This window comes from Seriola lalandi, unplaced genomic scaffold (assembly GCF_002814215.2).
Source record: "Seriola lalandi dorsalis isolate HSWRI2012SDOR001 ecotype SW California unplaced genomic scaffold, Sedor1 jcf7180002054953, whole genome shotgun sequence".
Taxonomy (NCBI): domain Eukaryota; kingdom Metazoa; phylum Chordata; class Actinopteri; order Carangiformes; family Carangidae; genus Seriola; species Seriola lalandi.
Genome location: NW_019525504.1, coordinates 840673 through 865216, shown reverse-complemented (window position 1 = coordinate 865216; position 24544 = coordinate 840673). Strand labels below are relative to the sequence as shown.

At 42.0% G+C, this 24544-nt stretch overlaps 1 protein-coding gene across 1 annotated transcript; it reads left to right on the top strand.

Moving 5' to 3' along the window:
* Positions 1 to 743: 743 nt before the first annotated feature.
* Positions 744 to 23623, top strand: gabrg1 (gamma-aminobutyric acid type A receptor subunit gamma1). Its single transcript, XM_023394800.2, has 9 exons — positions 744 to 1058; positions 9651 to 9811; positions 10978 to 11045; positions 12485 to 12705; positions 13002 to 13084; positions 14988 to 15125; positions 15581 to 15733; positions 17240 to 17442; positions 17773 to 23623. Exons 1-9 carry the CDS (start codon positions 982 to 984, stop codon positions 18052 to 18054), a joined length of 1386 nt encoding a protein of 461 aa, XP_023250568.1. The 5' UTR covers positions 744 to 981; the 3' UTR covers positions 18055 to 23623.
* Positions 23624 to 24544: the final 921 nt, after the last annotated feature.

The window sequence follows — 24544 nt, the reverse complement described above, 5'->3', positions numbered from 1 at the left end:
TGTTTGAAATGCACTGATAGAACATTCAGTAACATTTTTTTGGGGTTTATAACTGAAAATATTTTTACAGTCACTGTTGTGACTGATGGGATTAAACAGTTTATGCTGCCGTGTGTCCTCACTGTGTCCACACAGCTGACTTCATATTATAACCTTTAAGCTCCTATTTGGGAAATTTAATGGCTCCAAATTGTGTGACTTTGCGGAGGCTCGTCATACTGTGTGATTACAGTATTTCATTTATAAACTAAATATAAACTACAATAAGGATTCAGTGTCTGTTTATCTACCTAAATCTTATTTATAATGCAAATTGCATATCTTAGGCACGTGACCTGAGTGTTGCCAGACTCTGCTGTCTGACTGAGAGCCTGTGAAGTGTAGAGATGAGTGAGTGTGACTCCCTCCCCTCCCACAGATTTGTCAAGGTGCCCTTGAGCAAGGCAGTGACTAGAGTCCAGCCGAAGCAGCTCGGAGTGTGTCCCCTGTGGACTGCTCCCTGCACCACAGATGATGAGGCTGCTGAGCAGCTGCTGTGAATGTGAAGCAGTGTGTGTGTGTGTGTGTGTGTGTGTTGTGTGTGTGTGTGTGCTGGACCTGGCATCAGTGTGAACAGTAGTAAACAACAACACACACATACAACACACACACACACACACACACACACACCTACAACCATCGGTTCAGTCACTGAGGAAGCAGATAGTGAGGGAGCGTCTGTCACCGCAGCCTGTTAGCGGCACTGCAGATGGACTAGAGCCGAGTCAGCTCTCACTCCGCCTCGTCCTCCCCCTCCACACTCACACACACACACACTCACACACACACACACACACACCATGGACGCAGCTCTCACACCCCTCCGTCGCTACGTTTAACCCGTGTCGGCTGCATTCAGACGCGACCTGACGACACAAAGACCCGGTTTCCTCGTCGCCTCCGCGGACGCGTTCAGAGCGGTTTCCAGCTGCGGAGCGGAGCATGAAGCGGCTGTTTGTCAGAGCGGTGGAGGACAAAGCCATGAGCCCCTGGCTGCTCTTCGCTCTGCTCGGACTGTGGTAAGTGTGAGGAGGGAGGATGTCTCCATGACGGGGAGAGGAGAGGTTGGTCTGGGTAAATGGCTGCTGATGCTGAAGCTCATGTCCTTGTACTGATCAGGAGTCTTGTGTTGTACCTGAGATCACAGTGTGATGGCTGATGGGGCCTCGGAGGAGCAGGTCTGATACCTGCTCCGCCGGGAAATGGTCTTTGAATGAACCGACCGTGAGCTGTTTGTCTGCATGTGTCTGATCCGTGTGAACCCGCTGCTTTACTGGATGTATTTGGCCACAGAAACGAGGAGGCTCGGTTCTACCTGCATCTCCCTCCGTGTCAGCCTGAAGCTCATCTGTGTCAGTACAGCAGCAGGATGTCATGTGGCTGTTGATGGATGGCCCTGGTCCTTAGAGGACTCAGGATTACACCCGCCTCAGTCGCTCAGAGGTGTGAACAGTGTCCTGGGGAGGACACAGGTGAGGACAGGCCTGTGTCCTCCTCACATCTGGACACTGCAGATCTTTATTCAACAGATCATTCTGTACATTTATATTTACAACCTCCACCTTGTAAGATGTGGAGTCTGGATGGAATGCGTGCCTATAAATGTCAAAATAAAATAAAATTAGTCAATTATGGATTTTTTTTTGCAATCAATGCTTTTACATCAAGTTTTAATTCAATTTAAATCATTGCTGATTTGTCTCTTGCCTTGATATTTACAGTTTTCATTTATTGGTCTTGAATTAAAATACACATGTGAATAAATGTAAAGTCAAACCAATCACAGCTCTGACTGCTGTCTTTTGAGGAGAAGTGAAGCAGGAGAGGTGGAGACATTTCCCATAATACATCTGAATATCTTCTTATTAATTGTCAGTGCCTTTCAAACTCATTGCTCATAGTTTGTAACTCCTTCCTGTTGTACATCTCCAGCCCAAACTGAGATGACATCACAATGACATCACAATGACATCACTGGTGTTATTTTCTCATGCTACGTCCACACTATTACGTTTTAGTTTAAAACTCAGACTCCAGAGTTTTTGAGGCCTTAGAACATAAACCTTGAGAAACGCTGCTGGACCTGTTTTAGTTTGAAAACTCTGGGGTTGTGCTGTAGTCTGGACGGACAGAAACTGAGACCTTTGGAAGTGATGACATCACACCTACGGTCTCTCCTGATTGGGTCTCATCAGCCTCGACAACCAGTGGTGAAAGCTACATGGATAATGAATGAAAGTGTTACTGACCTTGTTGTCTTTGCTGGCAGCTGTTGTTCAGTTTAACTCTGCATTTTAACGCTACAACTGTCTTTACCGTTCCTCGGTCAGAGTATTTTCTGCAACAAACTAACTGCAGAGTAGACAATCTACTTCCTGTTTACACAGTGTACACGAATGGTCATGTGATATGTGTTTTCAGGTGTGTTAGTCTGGACTCATCTGGGCAGAGTGTGTTTTCATTTTAAAATGAAAAGGTATGAGTGTGGATGTAGCCCCAGACTTGGCTGTTTTCACACACTGAGCGGGGCATGATTAGTAAACTGTATCCGACATGTATTATATGTAGGTATGTAGGTGTTCTGTGTGACAGGTTTATCTCTCCCCCTCCAGGTTCCTCTGACTGTGTGAGCTTCAGTGTGTAGATGTACAGCAGCTCAGACGATGTTTTCACGTTCGTCTGCTGAAGGGTTAAATTTTCCCAGTTGAACAACTTGTCTGGGAGCCGCTCAGGTGTGTGTTGCAATGACACACAGGTGTGTGTTGAGACAGATTATTAATGAATATGAAATCCAGTGGTGCTCTAGTACCGTTGCTTGTTACAGCAGGTGATTAAAAGTCTGTACCACTGTGGTCTCATTTCTGACGTGCAGAGGAAGGCTGATTTCACTGAGGTGTACAAGTACTCGCTATGAGGGAACTTAGTATATTCACCAAATGTACTGACAGAGTGAGATTTTCACTCGTTAAACTCGTCACGTATGATTTATGGGCAGCTACTGTATGCAGAGGTGAATTTGAGGGAAAAAGTGAAGGGTTTTACGCTTCATTGGCTTGTATGATTCATGTGAACAGATGAATTTAAGAAGGGCATGAATGTGTCCTGCAGTTTTAAGTGTTAATTGAAGAACAAATACTGCAGCTTCAGACTATCCTCTGTACTGTACCCGCCTTGATTTCCTTCTCAGTGACGCTTGGAAACTGTGCAGCATGAAAAAAAAAAAAAAAATCCATTTAATTTAAAATGCTGGGTAATTAATCAGTATGAAATAGTGGTTAAATTACATGTTTAAAAAAAGCTGCTCTTCCTTCGCTCTTCAAAACAGCAGCTTGAATAAGTGAGAAGAAGAGGCTGTGAACAGAGTAATGATGGAGTGCTGTCTCCATGAAGGGCAGCGGTCCAGCTCTAATTCAACCAGGCCTCAGCGGTCACAAGTTTCCGGAGGATTCTGCTCCCAGAAATCCTCAGTCCTGAAGCCTCCATCAGCTCAGGGACCGGACCGGTGCAGCGCATCAAGACAAATACATAAAAGTGTGACCTCTCAGTGGCTTCCTGTAGCTGTGTTGTTATAGCTTCATATTCTGGCCATTTAAACACAGCACAGACACAGACTGTATAAACACAGGTTCACAGTTTTCTTTTAGCTCACTTCCATCAGTAATATGAAAAGATATTTCATGTTAAAGCTGGAATAATCCTGGCGATGCTAGCATGAGTTAGCCAGACTGAAAAAAAAAGACCATACTTCTTCTGCCTCTGCTTCTTTGCCTGCTTCTTCTTTGTTTACTTATTCTTCTTCTGCGTCATCTGCTGCTGCTGCTTTTTCTGCAAGAAAAATAAAAAGCGTTTGTGAAGTGGATGACCTAACCCGGCTTTAATAGACGGATAGAGTTAAACACACATGTTGTACCACTGTACAACTTCCTGTCTGTGAAAGTACACAACAGGTGAAATCTGTTACTTACGAGTTGGGGATTAACCAAATGTCTCAGCTGCTGTAGTCTGTAGCTGTCGAACAGAAAGACACTGCATTTGTCCCAGGATCCATGTGTGTGTGTGTGTGTAAAGAGTCCATGGGCGTTCACACTGTAGGTTTGTGTGGAGACATTAGTAAACACTAAAAGCCATGACATGACTTCCAGCTCTCCACTTCCCCCTGACTGTGTCTTCCAGGCAGAAATATTGTGTTTGTCACCTCTCAGATTTCCTCAGACTCGGACTGACCTCCCTCAGCTGAGCCGGAGATGACCTGTGCCCTGACCTGAACCCGGGATCATAGTGTGAGCTTGTTTCTCATCAGATCTCTCTGCCAGGCAGCGCTGGTGTGTGTGTGTGCACTGCAGAAGGACCTGACTGTGTTTCTTTAGAGGTCGCTGAGAGAGAGCGCAGCGTTTTAGAGGTGGTGTTCTAGCTGATGTTGCTCTCTGAAAAGAAACATCATCCATCAGAGGGAGGTAATGCATGTGTTGACGCGTCGGGAGCTCCTCCCAGATTCCTCTCTGGGTGCGTTTGTCACTGCCACAGTTATCTGAAAATTGTTTGATGAACTTCAGCATTTCTTCTCAGAGGAAATGTGCTTGGTGGGTTTGGATGTTCTCTGTGCAGAGAACAGGTCAAGAAACAGTGAGTCCATCTACACTGAGGGAAATCTGAAGCTCAGTTATAACTCTAACAGAACTTACCTGTTCAGGTATCCGTGCGTCTGCAGCATTGTGATTAATGTTATCCATGTCTCAGGATCCGTATTCTCATTGTATGTTCTGGTTCTGTGTCACCATTGACTTCATTGATGTCTGTGTTGTCACATGATTTTTGATGGATGTCACTATCAGATTTATCAGATTTCCCTGTCAGTACAAGTCAGTGTTTCCCTGTCTGCCACAGCTCCAGGGTCAGCTGTTATGGTACTGTCCCTGTTTCTCTGTTTCCTTTGAACCATGAAACCATGAAAGTCTTCTCCTTAATGTTTCCTTAAAACGTTCACTGAAGTATTTAACATTTTCTCCTTATCTTAGTTTTATACTTGAAGTCAGTTAAACCGTTGAACAGAAGACCTTAGCAACAAACTAAGTAATAACTAAAGGTACCTTTGACTCTGTCGTAACTGTCCTGATTTAACTGAAGAGTTTATGGAGAAAACTAGAATCACCCCCTGGTGGTCGTCTGCTTCCTCCACTCAGACTAGTTTCAGATCACATCCCTGTTTATCCAGAGTCTTAGAAAATATGAACCATTACTGTCAAATCTTGTCATAATTGCTGTGTGAAGTCTTGAGTTATGGCTAAAAAGTGTTTTGAGAGGTCACACTGACCTTGATCTTTGACCTTTGACCAACAAAATCTAATCAGTTCATCCTTGAGTCCCGTTGCCGTTGGAAATTTGTGCCAAATTTCAAGGGATTCCTTTGAGGAGTTCTCGAGTCAGTTCTGAGTGTCAAGAGCTGGATCCCTAGACTTTCCACATTATGGTAATGCTCTCAACTGCTAATGGCAGAAAATCAATGGTCTCCATGGAAACTGTAGAATGTTAACATCGTAAACTGCTAATGCAAATGCATCAACTTCTTTCCTTGACTATGGAAACCTTTTAAGAGATTCTGTGCAATACTCTTAAGTAACTCCCTCATCTAAGGAGAAAGTGTCATACTTAAGTAGAAAACTTAAGGTGTTTTGTGTAACCGGCCCCTGCTTCTTACACATTTGTCAAACAAAACCTAGCTGAATGTTGTAATCTGCGCAGACGCTCCCTGGCGGTTATCAAGAGAACTTCTTCCTCTTAAATAGTCGTAAAGGGAATGATCGCAAATGATCCACAGAGAACCATATCCTAATGTTTTCCTCTGTGACACCATGGGACCATAAACGAACAAAAGCTGAATATACGTCTAAAGTCATGTAGGGAATGGACTGTATGTAAAAAAACATTTTTTATTCTGTTTTTAAATAATATCAGAAACATAATCATTAACAAAGTGCTGTGTAGTGAACAGCTGTCGGTGCTTCAGACCAGGAGAACGTCGGCCCTGTGACGTGGTGATCAGCTTTGTTGGTTTAATCAACCACTGGAACATCTGACAGTGGAGAGAGGCTCCTGATGCAGAGACGGACTGAACTGATCTGGAATCAGTGACTCATCACTGAACGTCTCCAGGCTCCAGTTGAATCTACACTCAGCATCAAAGTCACTGTGACTTAAAACTGGAGCTCAAGCAGCAACAAGCACAGCTCAGAGCTGAAGGCAGAGCCTCAGAGTTACAGTGAACTCCACTTCTACAGTTTGAACTGTCTGTGAAGAACAGAGTGACTCTAACTAGAAATACAAACTGTGTTTCCACATATGAAGATCAGTCTGGTTCATTCAGCTGCTCATTCAGCTCAGACTGAAAACTGTAACACAGTATAAACTGAATCTGACACAAACAGGATCAAACTAAACTGTTGTGAGATGTAGAGAGGAATGAGAGCCCGCTTCAAATTCCATCTGTAAATGAAGCTTTAAAAACACAATGAAACAAGTTACAGGACAGGCCTAAGTCAGTTTTATTCCTACTGATGATGATGATACTGTGCTTATTTAGATATCTGTTGATATCTGTTTTTGGGAACATGGTGACATTTATCTCTGAGTGATTTTTATACACAAATTGTTTCTTATTCAGATCATGGTAACATGTTCTATTATAGAGAACTGGGAGTCTGTTTTTATTTTTGTATTAAAAGTCTCATATAGTATAAATGAAGATGTCCATGTGTAGTTTGATTATAGATCAGGTCTAGGTTCTATATTAATACTGTGAAAGTATCAAAGCCTCAGTCCACAGAGAAATGCACACAGCCTGTATTCAGAAACTGAGCCTTAAAACCAGCCGTCAGGACTTCTGCAACTTTATGATGTCACAACAAAGCAGTCACTGCCCTGAGCCATGCCCCAAGCCCCGCCCACCTGGACCCACCATCCAACCTTGAAGGATTTGGTTTCTCTGAGTGTTTGAGTGAAAACAATCAGAGAGCCAATCAGAAGAGAGGCTCAGAGCCTTATTGTTGGCTTTATTGTGTCCTCGACTGACATTCAGTGGACATGATTCAGAGCAGTCACTCTGCACTGGGTTACTGTGTCACGTCCTTTGTATCAGAACTTGTCCGGGAAAGGATCATTTAACAGCCCGGGCTGAACGCCAAGTCCCCGCGTCGCTACAGCAACAGATCCATGTTCATTAACAGAACAGCAGCAGTACACCTTGGCACAGAGCGAGAGTTCAGTCGTGTGGAACTGTCTGTAACACACAGCAGGACAGGACGGCAGACAACAGACACACACACACCTTGTCTACATGTAAGAACATATGTGATGTTAAACTGGCTCCTGATTTAGTTTTAGATTTAGTTTTTTGATGAAACTCTATATTAGCTGTAATCGAATTTTAGTCAGATTAGAAGGAGCTAACCGCATGTGTACCAGTGCAGCAGTGAATGATGCTACAGGCTACATGTAAGGTACATGTAGCTGCAACACTTGACAGAGGTTGAGAGGTCTCAACCTGGCAGCTCTGATTGGACCAGAGACTGTCCATCACTCATCAGAGGACATGTTAGACGGTAGCACACCCACTGAAGTTGGAGCAAAACAGACTCGAAGCACAAAGATATTATGGTGCAGTTCTGCAGCTTTGTATGTAACCATCATGGTATAGACAACCTGTCAGGACATCAGTATACGGATGGGCATTCAGAAGCAGTGTAGTGTTTAGCCTTCCTGTGTACTTTCAGTTATACAGCGTGTTGTGTTTGTGACTTTTCAATCACCTTCCCTGCAACGTTCACAACTTTGGAGAGCGTGTTTTTACTCTTAACACTGAATTTGCAGAACCAAGCTGTTAAATGATAAAATGCTTTCAACCAGGCTCCTGCGTGTCATTTCAAGTATGTGGTGGCTAATGCTAAAGCTCCTCAGCTTCCTGATCAAGAACAAGACTAGGTCAAAACCTAATTACCAAACACAGTTAAAGACAGACTGAGCTGTGTTTTCAGCTGAATTTACTGTAACATGATTGGAGAGTTAGACAGACTATCTTATTTTTTCAGGCCAATTGCCTTTATTACATACATAGTGAGAGAGAGAGAGAGAGAGAGAGAGAGAGAGAGAGAGAGAGAATGACATGCAGCAAATGGCCACAGGCCAGACTTGAACCTGGGCCATCGCTGCACAGACTAATCCAAAATGTCACGTGCTCCACCAGGTGAACCACTGGGGCCCGAGACACTGTCTTCCTTATTTAGTCTCTCACTCAGATCACAGCCTCCGTCTGGATCCACAATAGTTTATCTTTATTTACTTCTGCTCCAGAATGTAACAGACTTTTATTAGAGGCAGGTCTTTATGTCTGACTCCCTCTGTTTGATATGTAGAGTTGGTCATAGTCGTTAGTATGAAGCCTCGTTACCGATGACTTCTCTCTCTCCCTCCCTCTCTCCTGCTCTCTCTGCTTGGTGTGTCTTATGTTTAGTACCTCTGCCTCCTTTAGTAATAATGATACACGTAATGAAAGTAGTTCATTTGCTGTGATGGAGGCGAGGCTCAGTGTTTTGGAAGCACTCCTCCTCTTCCCTGCAGTTACCGAGCAGCAGGGAAACCAAAACGGCTCAGTAGACTGAGGTTCAGCTGACCAGTGGTGGAAATATCATCAGTCAGTCAGTCAGTCAGTCAGGGACATTCCAGATTATACGGCTGACCCTGCTGCTGTGGTCCAGCCAAAAATGTGTGTGCTATTGCTTAGCTCGTATAGACCAAGATAAATGGTGGAAATGGATGAAACAAGAGAAATTGAAGTTAAGACCTACAGTCAGGACTGGGTGATATACACTATGAATAATATTGTGATATTTTTAGGATATATCACGATACGCAACAAACATCTGGATATTCTGGAATCTCCTTTAAAGCACTTCATCAATACACAATTTAAACCTTTGGTGCATAAATTGACACCAGTGTGATGATTCTAGTACCGGCTTAAAACAATTATGTGACAATTCGTACTCAGTGTTTGTGATATAGTTGCCTCTACTACAGTCAAGGGTGTAGAGCCAGACAGTGAAGCTCAAGACTGGTATTGTGTGAATCAAGATATCAGTCCTCTCCTTCAGCCAACACTAAGTAAACCAGCTGTCAGGAGAATCACTGGAGATGACAGAGACGCAGCTTGTGGACAAGCAACTGCTTGGGGCCCCAGGCTGTTAGAGGGCCCCTCAAAGACCGACAAATTTAGCTCCATAGCAATGTCTCAAAATGAAGTTATTCAGTTATTTATCAGGGTTTTTATTGTTTTTTTTAATATATATTTTGAAAATCACAAGGTTTTCCACGTTCTATATATTTGTATTTTGAAAAGTCTATTAATGTGAACATCTGGAAATAAAAATGTTTCGATTTTGTACATTTTTTGTTGGTGTCCGATTATTTATATAATATATAACGATGACAAGACTAACAGATTGCTCAACTCTGACCACAGAGCTGGATCATACCTGTATCAACACTCTTTTGGCACTCTCACACACACGCACCGAATTATTTGTCTTTGTCTCTGACAGTGTTTTTCTCCTGCTTCACAGTGCAGCATTTGGGCCCAGTAAACAGGAAGAGGAGGACTATGAAGACGTGCCCATCAATAAGACCTGGGTCCTATCACCAAAGGTCTACGAGAGCGACGTGACTCTGATCCTGAACAAACTGCTGCAGGGCTACGACAACAAGCTGAGGCCCGACATCGGAGGCAAGTGGAGCTCATTCTCATTCATTCTCTGAAGCATCACTGTAAATCAGCATTTCAATGCAACATGAATTGAACAAAACAGGAAAAAACAGCACTAGCAATCGATTAGTTTACCGACAATCCTGTGTGTATGCGTGTAGCTCTGGGTGATATGACTTCAAATCAATATCACAATTATTTCAAACTTTTACTGTGATTTTAATTAATGAATGATTACATTGAGCAATGCACTCTTCATATTCTTCAGTGTGATTGTGTCCAGATGAATAAACTAATTTTTACCTTTGGTCACTATCCACGTTGCATTCACCACTGTCTGACTGTCTGAACCCAAATGCAGACAACACAAAAAAAGGGGGTTGGTTGGAAAAGAGGTGTTTTAATAACAAAATAGTACAAAACCAATTTACAAAACCAATCCAAAAACCAGGCAGGAACAAAAACCAGAAGCACCAGGACACACTAGGAACAAAACCAGAAAATCCAAAACACTGGGAGCACAGGAGCACGAGATCCCGGGGAAACTTCACAAAGACAAACAGCCGAACTGACAAAGACAACAGGGAGCATAGAGACTAAATACACACAAGGGGAACAGGTAACAAGACACAGGTGTAACAGATTAACAATCACAACGGAGGGAAACTGGACAAAGTAACAACCACAAGACACTGAAGGCAAGTGATTTCAATGTAAAAACAGGACGTGAACAAAAATCCAAAACCAAAAAGTCCAAAAGAAAGAGTCCCCTCAGGGTGGACCATGACACGATCAGGAGGTGAGGCAGGTGTCATCATTTCTGTCGGCACAGAAAAACAACACAACCTCACGTTTTCAAACTAAAATGGGTCCAGCAACGTTTCCAAAACACTCAAAAACTGAGAATGAGGACGTTTTTTTTAAGGGGACAGTTCATGAACGCAGCATTAGGGAAAGTATTAACTGAATTATGTGACATGAGAAAGATGAAGTCCTGAGGGGATCTAAATGTGGCTTTGATATTTGGTCAGTTACTGAGCCCAACCTGCATTTAAACACCTGGCCCCATTGTCTTCACCTTTATCTGGAGATCTACATTGTGCAGCAGTTCAATGGGGATTGATGCAGCTGTTTGTCATCATTCACTCTGTGTGTGTCAGTGCAGTGTGTCTTGTGTTGTGTTTCAGTGAGGCCAACAGTGATTGAAACAGCTGTCTACGTGAACAGCATCGGACCAGTGGACCCCATCAACATGGTGAGACTGTGCTTTTAACACCCTTTACTAATGTTACACAACAGCATGTGCAAGCTACACCGAAAATGTGTTTTTACTAGGGATGTCCTGATCGGTATCAGGGGTGATCAAGGCATTTTGTAACTAATTGGTATCGACTGTTCGGAGCATGAACCTTTACTTTTCACATCAGCTGTCACACAGGTGTTTTAAATGGCTAACACAATTTATGGCAGGACACAGCAAAAATGTCTGCAGTGTGGAAATATTTTAAAATGGAAAGTGGCAAGTGGAAGGTGTAATGCCAGCATTTCTCGAGGCGGTAGTAACAGAGCTGCGTTCGATACTACCAATTTGATACGGCACCTCAAAAAATAAACCCAGCAGAAGCCGATGGTGGTGGGAGATATCACAGGTTTTCGCTGACTTTTGGAGCTTTTGGAGCCACAGTATGCTCCATCCTCTCGACACTACATTTCACATACCGCCGTACCAGAGCTTTACAACAAGGTTTGAGACTACGAGGTCTTTTATCAGACGGCTTTCGGCTTTACCACAGACACTTGTGCCTTGTCATTGCTTAGTCTCACTGTACACTGGATCAGCTCCACTTTTGATTTACAAATAATAAATAAAAAAACAGTAATGAATTAAGGATTCAGGATTGATCGGAACATCCCTAGTTTTTACAGGTTTAGTCGTTGGGATTCATCCTCTGTGGACTGTGAATGTCTGTACAAAATCTAATGGTAATTCATCCAATAGCTGAGTGACAGTTCATTATCTCAAAGGTATTTTTAACGCACAACAAATCTTCAGTCCACACATTAGTTTCTCCAGGAAATGTCACAATGTCTGTTGATATTTTAAGAAGCACCTTCAGACCTACTTTTATTTTGTGGCTATAATTTTTTTTTAACTTGTTTCTTTTTTATCTGATTCACTGAGTGTTAAATTGTGTTTCAACTTGCTTCTATTTTTATCTTGTTTCACTTCCACAACATCTACTGTCTATTTGCATTTAAAGTGCTACATAAATGAAAGAAACTTGAAAAACTTGTGGCACTGTTTTTTAAACCACTGCAGAATGCAAGATCACATTAAAAAAATAAAATGGGCACCAGTCACACCTCGAACTGTGAAATAAATGTAGAAAACATAATAGAAATGTGAAAGTTCTGTTTGTCTCAATGGGTGTTTGAGTTACATTATTCATGTACATGATGATTTATCCACTAAGTCTGTTTCCATTGCACCTCAGCCAAGTGTAAAAGCTTTTCTGCTCTTTGAGATTTTTCATAAATTTCCATTTATGCTACTTGGTTTTTTTTTGGTTTTTTTTACACAAATTGAAAATGTGCTTTAAAACAGTTGAATGGAAACCCACCTTGATTTGAGATATCTACGCCTCATACGGATGTGCATTCTTGTGAACATGATCTCATCATCATCTGTCACAGGAATATACCATCGACATCTTCTTCGCCCAGACGTGGTACGACAGCCGACTGAAATTCAACAGCTCCATGAAGCTGCTCATGCTCAACAGTAACATGGTAGGAAAAATCTGGATTCCCGACACATTCTTCAGGAACTCACGTAAATCTGACGCCCACTGGATCACCACTCCCAACCGCCTCCTGAGGCTGTGGAGCAACGGGAGAGTCATGTACACACTGAGGTAGGACAGTGGTGCAGCCAGTTCGCTGACTTCTCTGATAGTCATTATTAATGTTGAAGTATCAAGTCTTTGTTGTCTGTGCAGCTTTAGTGTGTGCATCTGTGTTTTTGTCACGTAGTGCTCTTGTAGGTGACCCCGGTTAGTCACAGCACAGTATGATGGTCATATTATTTCTGCATTTATGGTATAATTACAGAGAGAACATTAAGTACCTGTACTGTGTTCAGTCACATTTGGGAGGGAAAACAACGATGCTGAGACTTGCTTTTTCTCTGTCATAATTCTGTTTTTGTCAGGTTGACTATTAATGCGGAGTGTTACCTTAAGCTGCATAACTTTCCAATGGATGAGCACTCATGCCCACTGGAGTTTTCAAGCTGTAGGTGGTCAAATATTTTCCCCTTCCATTTTTGAACCCGTCATCTCGACTTCAACTTCCCCAGAGAGAGGGGCTTCTGTGTGGGCTAGCGTAGTGGCTAAGCCCCTGTTTCTAATTTTTTTTGCCAAAAGCTTCATCTGCTTGAGGCTGCCCTCTCTAAGCCTGTACCAATCTATCATCAGCTCCACCAGCGGAGAGAGGAGGTCACCCAGTCCCATTTTCTCTGACAGACTTAATGAATTATGCACCCTCTCCCAGTCTGATTCATGCTGTCTGTGTCATCCTTCATTTGTCTCCTTCATTGTGCTTCAGCTGCTCATGATCTCAATCCTCCACACACTAGTGAAAAATGCAAGGACCATTTCATGGAGTCGAGGAGAAACGTCAGGACCAGTACAGTCGCACTAAATATCATCAAATGAGCCCAAAAACAAAAACTATGACACGACTGAAGAGATCTCACCTGAGATACAGCAGCATTGGTCTTTTGTGGAAATGGTTAAAGAACATAAATGTGGCTCGTGAGCAAACATCCTCTTGCAGTTGTGCATAATGCTCTCTCATTGGCAGTGATGGAAGTAAACCTTCTAAAGGAGGAGGTCAAAGCATGTGACTTCAACACCAGAGATCTGGACCATGTCCTGTCTTCTCCTAGTAGTCAGTATCAGTTCTCAATTGAGAGCACCTATCCCAAACTTTAAAGCTAACCATAACATTTTTCCTTAGCTAAAAGGAGCTATTTGTAAGTTTAGCTGTTGCTGCATAGCTAACGTTAGCATCAGCAGCTGTTTACTTCCCAGTCTAGAGGAAATGTTGTGAGTTCATCATCAAACTTGATTCGTTTACTCACCAACATCTGTCCCCAGAGGTGGAAACAAACACCAATGTTAACTCTTGTTTCAATCACGTCTTTTCTTTTACTTAACCTCCTAGGACCTGGCGTCCACATATGTGGACCTCACATTTTGGGTTCTCTAGACCACAATACTAACTTTTTCTCAACAAGGGCCTGGTGACCACATATGAGGATATTATACTGCCACTCAGTAATAGAAATGTAAAACTAATGTCCTCATATGTGGACATCATTTTTCTCAGGTCCCAATCAGAATAAATAGCAAAGAGAAATTAAAAATGCACGCCATGCAAGAGTTCGGGTCTTAGGAGGTTAAGTTAACATGCTAACCAGCTAGCAGTCTTTCTCCACACTGTAGCCTCCGGTCATAGCTGGAGAAGACGTAGCTGTTCAGAGGATGTATTATAACCTCTTGTATTATAAAGACAACAGTGGATGAAGCTCTTGTCAGGTGACAATCACCACCACCTGCTGCTGACAAGAAACCACGTTCAGCAGCAGAGAAAACTTAGAGATTGCTCCTTTAACCAAGTGGTTTTATTTGCCTAAAGTTCCCATAACCCTAGAGGTGGAACATCAGATTTGCCATGAGAAGCATTATGGTCATTTTTGAATGCAACGGAAATAGCCACATTTTGCAGTTTAGCTGGGAGGACTTGTGAGATAATCCAGTTTATCAGTTACTCTCTTTCAGTTACTTCCACATTGTGTACTGACTGGGAGTAAGCACTAGCTCATATCTGCATAAACTACCTACTACTGACTTATAGGAACACCTGTCAAAACTCACTGTCACCCACCACATTCTGTAGCACACTGACTGTTGTTTATAATTGAAGACATGTTGCTCATTTGAAGACATTTCATGAGACTGAGGTCAGCTCCATCTTGAATGCTTCCCTTTTGCTTTGCCATGGTACGATGTTCCCCTGTGATGTGCATTACACCGTGTGACAGACATTAGCTTCCTGTTGGATATTATAGGCATCAGTAAGGCTGAGAGTTAATCTACTGTGTCTGTATGATGGGGGGGCGGGGTTTCTGTAGACGGTTATCCCAAGAATGAGATAATGTACCGGTGGCAGAGACGGGCAGTAGAGGTGGCAGACCAGCGGTACTGGAGACTCTACCAGTTCGCCTTTGTAGGATTGAGGAACACCTCTGATGTGGCTCACACCCAGTCAGGTGAGACATCAGGCACTGCTGTTACACAAATATAGGTTTTTGGATTAATTTCAGCAGTACAGTTCAACAACAACAGAACAGAGGGGGGTCAAAGGTGTTGGTACCCGTCCATTTCATTTCAAAATACCTTCAGCATGCTTCTGAAGAACACAGCTTTGTTTCAATCAAGTGTAAAGGTACCAACAATTTTGACCTTTATTGTAGGTCTTTTGTTTTTGTCCTTCTTGTGTTACCATGGTGCTAACCAGTAATATGTATGTGTGCAGTCCTCTCACCTGCACAGTGTTTTTGGATAGTCCACATGTAAGTAGGTAATTCATATTGAAATGACAGGTATACATTAATTCTACGAGAATGCATATAAAACTGGTAAACTGCAGTGGGTTACATGCAGGAAATTCTCACTTTGAGGCGTGTCAAGTTCTTATATCTGTATCTTATTGTTCACCTTTCAGGTGAATATGTGATCATGACGATCTTCTTTGACCTGAGTCGAAGAATGGGCTACTTCACCATTCAGACCTACATCCCCTGCAGCATGATCGTGGTCTTGTCCTGGGTCTCCTTCTGGATCAATAAGGACGCCGTCCCAGCACGCACCTCTCTAGGTTTGATGTGTTGTCATGTTATACACAGCTGAACTAAGTCACTCTGTGAATCACTGTACCGGCCACTTCAACCCAACTTCAACAGAAACAAAGGCTTTAAAGGTCCTGAGAACTTCTTTTATCAGCCTCTTACTATGAGTGATGGGATCCGTTATGAACTGTTACACACCGTTATCTTTAAGCTCCTCCCTGTTGATGGTTTAAAGTGGGCAGGGCACTGTTATAAAAAAAAAAATGGCACACACATCCTTGCACCAATCAGGATTTAGCAATGTTTGAGTCGTAATGACGACAGTTAAACAGAAAAGACACTTTGTACAAAACTGATGTTTCAGTACAACATCCACCTGTAGTGACTCCAGCTTCATGAAACTGTTTATGGTTCTGTTCAGACTCACGGACAGGGCTGGGTATCGAATTTCAATACTTTTACAGCTTAAAACTAAAACTAATGTAAAACAAACATTTGTATAGTAACATGTAATGTAAATTTTTATGCCACTGCGACAGCCAGAGTGGGAGGCATATTGTCTTCGAATTGTACATCTGTCTGTCCCTCCGTATCAGCCGTCTCATTCTCATGGACAGTATCTCAGTAACTCAGTTGAAGGTACTTCTTCAAATTTGGCACAAACATTCACTAGGACTCAAGGATGAACTTATTGAGTTTATGTGGTCAAAGGTCAAAGGGCAAGATCATGGGGACCTCACAAAACACTTTTTAGCCATGACGCAAGACTTCACAGCAAATATGACAAAATTTGACACTAATGGTTCATATTTTCTATGACTCTGGATAAACAGGGATGTAACCTGAAACTTTTTGAATGATATCCAGCCCTAGTCGCAGAACTTGGTTCAGGTTGGAGAAAGATCCTGGTCTGGTTTAATGCAGAAAAAGTTCAGTGACTTCATCAGACACTACCTGTTTATTTACATTGAACCTAAACTACCATCTTTCACTGAACTTAACCAGAGAGCTGCTGTTGTCTAAACCTCATCACAGACTGGACTCTAGATGTGAACCATTCATTCTAAAAATATGTTTCCTCTAAACATGATCCAGTCAGCGATCACATCACCTACACAACAGTTCGGTTGTATAGAAACATCAGGATTTGTCCAGCAGACGTGTAGTTTTATCTCAAACTTCAGTTCCTCTTCTGCCAGTTCTCAATGACATTTCAGACAGTGGGAAATTCAAGCTGAGGTGCTTTGATATCTTTTTATAGCCTCTCCTGTTTTTTAGACATCAGTTTACTTCATGTTCAGATCCTCAGTCAGTTGCTCAGACTGGAGAGGAGAGCGTGGTTGTTGAGTGTTACAGCAAAGAGACTTCATCATCACTGGAGCGGTCACCAGCTGACAGATCCTAATGACAGCTCTTGACCTCCTTACAGTCCTAATGAGTCAATTTAGTTCTAACGAGTTAATGAAGTTGTGAGTGATTTAGAAGTTGAAGGGTGACATAGAACTGTAAGTTCGTCTCTGTGACAATCCATACAGGTATCACCACTGTACTCACCATGACGACTCTTAGCACCATCTCCAGGAAGTCCCTCCCCAAGGTTTCCTATGTCACCGCCATGGACCTGTTCGTCTCTGTTTGCTTCATCTTCACCTTCGCCGCCCTCATGGAGTACGGCACTCTGCACTACTTCACCAGCAACAGACAGAACAAGAAAGCTAAAGCCAACAATAACACACAGGTACCAGACAGTCGATACCAGCCGACAATGACTTGGCTGCTGCTGTTTTCACCGTGTGTGTGTGTTTGTTCTTGTTTTACTATATTTGAGGGGTCCGCAGACTGGGAGCCCACTACGCTTGTGGGGTCTGCGGAGCTTTGTGGGGACCAAAATGCTAGATCCCACAAGTTAAATTTTAATGGGCTGTTTGTGGGTTTAAGGGGTTTAAGGGAAAGAGTTAGAATTAGGTTAAGGTTAAGTCAAGGTTTGTCATCGCAATAGCATCACAAGTATGGAGATGGGTGTGGTCTGACTCATGACTACTGAGTACTGTGTTTTTCTCCTCCACAGCAGAAAGCGTCCAGCATGGTGAACATTCGACCTGGAACGTCCCTTCTGCAGATGAACAACATCGTGCCGTATCACGAGGAGGACGACTACGCCTACGAGTGTCTGGATGGAAAAGACTGCGCCAGCTTCTTCTGCTGCTTCGACGACTGCCGCTCGGGGGCGTGGCGCGAGAACAGGATGCACGTGCGCGTTTCGAAGATCGATTCGTACGCACGAATATTCTTCCCTACCGCTTTTGGCCTTTTCAATCTGGTTTATTGGATAGGTTATCTGTATCTATAAAACCTGGAGTCCTCACAGAAAGAAGGCTGAAGTTTAGCATCTGCAAACTTTTCACAGCAGCAGAGCTGCTGCAGAAATAATTACTCAGAAAACACGTGGCAAAACGTAAACTCAATTAAAAACCTGAATACAAATGATGAAGAACAGGATTGAGGTTTGTTCCACAGAAACACAGGTCAACAGCTACTGGTTAATGTGCCATTAAGTACAGAATGGGATATTCATTGTCTCCAGTGGGTAATCCCTGATGATTATGGCGATTGTTTAGCACCACACTTACAATTCCTCTTGACATGACAAAACTGAATTTCCATCAAATTTGTAGCGATATTCATGATCACCAGGAGATTCACTCCAAAAATTCCCACTTGTACACATGAAATATCAAAATCTAATCGGCAAATTGACAAAAATGTGCCGAGCAATTCATCCTTTTTTTGTTCACAGCAGAAAAAAAACTCTAATTTGCACCAACACCTCTGATTTAATTTCCACTTAAACAAACCCTTTGGCACAGAGCACCGTCAACCCATCCATCCATCTATTCCCCAGAGTGGCAGCAAGTTTAGTGAGGTAGCCCCTGGGACAGGATATGTAATCCCTCCAGCTTGTTGTGGGTCAGCTGGACACCCGAAACACATCCTACTCACAAACACCTCAACCCACCCATGTCAGTGTAAAAGAGCAGAATGAGAGCAGAGGTGCTTTTCTTTGTTAGCAAAATACCACGATTCACAAAGTTCCAACGCTAAGAACTAATTACTTTTAGCAAAGAACAAGAAAGAAAACAATGAAGTATATTTCGGCCTCATTTTCATCCAGAACTTTCTGTCACTTTGGCCAGTTAAAATAAGACATTACATCAGCTGTTGCTAATAAATGTTGATTCCAACGACACCTGAAGTGAACGGGAATATAAACCTCATTCTGATCCAACTTCACTTGATACTGGATTTCTGACTCCACCCACAGCAACTCTGACTAAGAAATGTTTGCACCAGTTAAACTCCAGTCTACACACTGAGGAGATATTGCCATCAAACGTAAAAAAAAAGAAGAAAAAAAGAAAAAAATATTAGCCCAAAAGTTTGTTTACTCTTTGCTACCATGCGACTGATGTTGTTGAGAAGCAGGAAAGAGGAGGAACGCTGCACTTTGTAGCTGTAATACGGACAGAGGGTGATTGTTCCCTCAGGTAAAGGTATGTTCCCTGATAGTCTAGTAGATCTGAACACAACCAGGGGGCATATCTTTGTCCACAGGGTTGTATTTTTGTAGGCGACACCTCATAGTGTTGTGATCTGTGGGATCAGACGGCCTCCGCTCAGAGGCTTCCTGCATGGAACGAATTTGTAAAATCAGTCAAACAGTGAATTGTAATGAACAGAGATGGTTGTTTTTCCCAACAGCCAGATTTTATACTCTGATGTATCATAAGTCACAAACAGTGGTAGAGCTGTCATTGACGAACTGTTCAGTCGGATGCTTCTACGCCGAAAAACACCTGAGTTCACTATTTCAAACGTCCAGCTCTAAATTGTGCGTTTCCTCTCTGAAGGTTTGTCCTTTACTACACAGCTCATTAAGTTACTCGAATTTCCTTTTCTACAGTTGTGTTGCGTGTCAGACACTCACTATGTGGACAGGTGAATCTGAAACACAGCAAATGAACACACACTGACACGAACAGCAACATCCTCTTCGAAATGATGTTTACAACATTTTCAATACAGTGTCTGAAAGGCAGCTGTCCGTAGCATAGAGTCAATCCTCTAGGGGTCTGAATACAAATGATAACAAAAGACAGAGTTTGGTGATGTGGTGAAGTAGTGTGGGATCATGGGAGTTGTTGCAGTCAGAGGTTTTTACCAGGAGCAGAATTATCCACAGAGGTCTCCTCCTCTCTGAAACAAACAGACCTGGTGAGTAAATCCAGTAAAAAGTAATAAAATAAAACAGTAAAGCAGTTTTACTTTAAAAATCAGCGTTTCTCCAGTATTGTTTGGTGGACACAGGATACTCTGCTGTCTAACATGTACTCAGCTTTTTTCTCCGATAACTTAAAATCCAGAAAGCCAATGACTAAAATCCTTCATTTGGTTAAAATATATAGATAAAACCACTCAAGATCTAAAATGTGAACTGTAAAAAGTGGCTTAAAACTGAATAAAAATGAATTGAATGAATGATTGAAAGGTGACCAAATGACATGAACCGTGACCATGATTAAAATCACAGATTTCTCTTCTTTGAGAATTGATGGAAACAGTAAATCCAGTAAATAGACAGAGGTTCATACAGTCATCATGTAGTTTGACATTTTCTAGTTTACCCTGAGTTACAGGTTGAAGTGAACCAGTTGAATCTTTTCACTGATTCTAATGAGACTGTCCTCCTGTAAAAAAACAAGCCCACAGGTCGTCTGTGCAGCAGGTTATTATGACCTATAGTTACGTTTTGTTGCTAGGCGACATCTAGTGGTCGTAGTAATTACGACAGGAGCAAAGGGAAAAGTGGGGTGACGTAGTATAAAGAGACAAAGTCCACGTCAGGAGGAGGTTGTGGTGGATGGATGAATATGACAAAGGAGAGCGCTGTTCCATTCCCATGTGAAACGACCAGTTTATGTTGTTTCTATTAACCATGACTGTTCAGCAAAAGCTGTTAATGTTGTTAATATTATATCCATGGCAACAAAGATAGTCTAATGTTGAGGAAGTACTTAAATCCTGATCTTTTCCTAAACCCAATCAAGCCATGACAATTATTGTAGTAACCATGGCAACGAAGGTACCCCACTCTCAGTATAGTCAGCGTGCCTATAACTGTAACCATGACAACCAAGGTCATGGTTGGGGGGTGGGGTGCTCTTTCAGGAGACACTGCTATGGGTCGTATCAGAGGGGAAAAAACGACCTGTGTGGTTGTTCAGGTTGGAGGAGGAGTTGTTGGTTCTACCGGTTCGAGCTTCATGGTCTAGGTCAGGACCACACGGGCCACACCTCTGTAGACTGCGTCCTCTGAATTGGGACACAAAAGTTCTTTGCGCTTTAACAAATGTGTAAACCAGAAGATGTTAAACAGTTTTCTTGAGGCTTCACCATAATCACAGAACATTCTACTTACTTTCTTTAGTCTAAAACACTGTTGGTCTAAAACACTTGTCCTGTTTTCAGATCTGCTAGTTAACCAGCAGTGAACTGTGCATCCACACACACCGAATTATTTAAAAAAGAAACAGGTGAAAACTACTTCAGGTACTATCTCATGCTCTAAAATGAAGGACAGGAAATGTGAGGACACAGACACCATGAGACAACAACACACACCAACATCAGCCCATTAAACACAAGAGCTTCTTGAAACCTTACACACACACACCAAAGAAACTGTCAGATATAACTTCAGTATGTGTCCTGTTTAAATGTCAAACAGTCTGAACCCTTAAAGCCACATTTCTCCGTCACCAAGATGCCATCAATCTGCCAAGTTTATAGAAATTTACAGGAGTTATAGTTATAAATGAACCCACATGTCAGTGATCAGTAATGTCTGATAGGTCTGTAGTTTTCAACCATACAAGTATCTTAACAGGGAATGTATTGAAAGCCACATTAATCTATGCAAACATGAACATTACTGCAGTCACTCTCTGTGATAACCCAGTTTACTTTCTCTGCTCTCAACAAGGGAATTACAGTTTGTTAAATCATTTTAATCTGTTAATGGTGTTGAAGAAACAGTAGATAATCATTATGAAAATGTCCAATATAGCACCAAAACAAACATGACCCCTTACTGAGAAACACTAAGGCTAAAACAGCTGAACATGTCCTGTCTGAACCAAACTGAGTTCATGTTTCTGCTCAGTTTCTAAAACATGACGGACCAGACCAGAAATACTGGTTCACCTTTTACCTGCGGTGATTCTAAAGAGTAAAAGTAGAATTGATGTTGTGTCAATCAGACCTGCTGTAAACCAGTTGTCTTGATGAATTCAACATAAAGTACATTTCCACAGATTCAGCAGAACTCCAGTCTCTGCTGCTCTCAGCTTCTCTCTGATGAAATGATCTGTTTCTTACACAAAACTGCAAAAAAGTTGAGGCAACATTTTCAAGAATATTCCAACAGTCAAAGAAACGGTAACATTACCGCACCAGCTAGCTAATTAGCTCGGTAACATTAGCGATATTTGTCTCTTCAAAAACATTAATGTTTTATCCATCTTATAGATAGAACATGACATACAATGACACAAAACATGGCCTTACAGTGAAAGAATAGCAGAATAAAAACAGCAAACGTTAATAGGATTTAAAGGAGAAAGTGAGAGCAGCAGCGTGTGAAGTTTGACACAGTGGAAACATACGTTACAGTAGTTATATCGCCCCCTCAGTGTATTTTATTTTTATTAGTGATGTCTTTATTCGTTCGTACCAGTCAAAAACACCAGCCTTTTAAACTGAGACTTTACAGTAGGCCAGTTTGAATATCTAAACTCCTCACACTGTAGAGAACAGTGATCGCCACAGTCATCAGTGCTCCTCCGCCACAGTGTCACTGTCTCTATAGATCACACCGAGGTTTCTCTCCTCACCTCTGTGCTGGTGGAAACCCTCATTAGGTTCTGTTGCTTCCAGTCACATTCGTCTTAAAAAAACAAAAACAAATTCAGATCCAGGAACATGTGCAAATGACAAAGATTCTTCTAATGTAGCATCTATAGCAGGCGAGGTAAAAAACCTGTTGATACTGTACCAAAAGGAAATTCTGTAGATACATGGGTTGCAAGACGTTAGCCTGATTCTCATCACGGCAGTGCTTTTGAATATAATGTTTAATCTGCTGCTCCTCTGTTTACTAAATGCATTTGTTCATATTAGGGAAATGAATCCAAATTACAAAGTGAATATGCTTAATATAGCAGGTTATTTACAGCATAATAAATGCAGGCAGCGTTTGTTTTTCATAGCTTCTTTGCCCAGTTATCAGAGCCGCATTGCTGTGTATATTAATTGCAGAGTATCATTTAAAGGATTGTGCACGTTTCCACAGAGCTGTGTGTTAGGTTAGCACTGATGGCTCCTAGGCAGTAGGTTCTTTAGGGCCCTCAGTTCCCCGGCTTCAAACTCCTCTGTCTTGGCTTCAAAAATGATTGTTTTCATGACTTGTGTTTGAAATAAATGTGAGTTTATATCGCTTTTCAATCTTTGTAACTGAAGTGTAACCGAAAATATTCATTTAAATGTGTTCATGTAACAGTACACTTCAGACTTCATGTTGCATTCCCCTCCTTGTGAGTAGCTTCACACTAGAAATCGAATGCTGTATTCTTTCAGCCTCAACCTCAAGAACACGTTCAACGATCGCGTGGACACGACAGCGAGGTTGTTGTTAACGGTATTGATGATGATGATGATGATGCTATGTATTGCATTCAGCCCAAGCCATATAAACACATCTGTCATCTGTGCGCAATATCATTCTCTGTAAATGTTGCTCATGTTGTATTGTGACTACTAACTCAACACACTGTGAGAAAATAAAGCAGTGCCTGGGAAAAGATGATGTGGTGCCGTTTGATGCTGCTGCTGCAGGAAACAGACAGTGAGAACTGATACGTCAGGAGAAGGTGAAGCAAGACACAACACCACATAGCACAACAGTGTGATAGGACTTAGATCAGAGTTACAGTCATCTTAGTGCACAACTAGTAACTGCCCTCATGAGTGGAGAACCGTCAGAGAAGACCAAACATATCAGCATTTTAATTCTTATGTATAATCTCTTTCATTTTATGATTATTCTCCTTTAACTCTAATTTTAGCCTCATTTTCTAGTAATGGGAGCAGGCCAGGAATTTGATCATTTTAGGGGCAATGCCATTTGGCCTTCAGCGTCACAAAGATCTTTAGGTCACAAAGGCCGCCGAGTGATTTGATGCCTGAGTTTCTGATAAGAAAAAAAAACCCAAAGAAAGTTAAAAAAAATCATGCATCATTCACTTTTTGTTCACACACTTTTAATATAGATAAAAAAGAAGTTTTAAGATGCAGTCCATTGTGAATCAATTGAGAAGCGTCATGTATCAATTTACCAGAATCTATAAATGCGTAAAAAATTAATTGAAATTCCCCTTGTTTACTTTCACATTGCCAACAAAAGCCAGTTGTTAACAGGTTCACGGTCCGTCAGAACCAGTTCATAGGATGTGCTGTCCAACCAGGACGTCAAAGTGTTCACAGCTGTTTCAAAAGGCCACACTGTTGGAGAGTGAAAAGCCAGCAGTCACAGAGAGAGGAGACTCCATATTGTTTAACAATAGGGATGATGGTGCATGTTCCACTATCGATGTTCGCAGTAATGCTCTCAGCTGTGCAACAAAGAGTGGTGAGAGAAGTTAAATCTTCTGTCACCTCCACACAGCAGGTCAGTCACAGCAGGAAGTGGGAGTGAAAGTCAGATCACTTGTTTTTGGAAAGTGACT

Coding starts and splice junctions, on each gene's coding strand:
- gabrg1 (XM_023394800.2), top strand. CDS start 982: ATGAAGCGGCTGTTTGTCAGAGCGGTGGAGGACAAAGCCATGAGCCCC. Junction 11,046..12,484: donor CAGTGGACCCCATCAACATG/GTGAGACTGTGC, acceptor CATCTGTCACAG/GAATATACCATCGACATCTT. Junction 17,443..17,772: donor AAGCCAACAATAACACACAG/GTACCAGACAGT, acceptor TCTCCTCCACAG/CAGAAAGCGTCCAGCATGGT.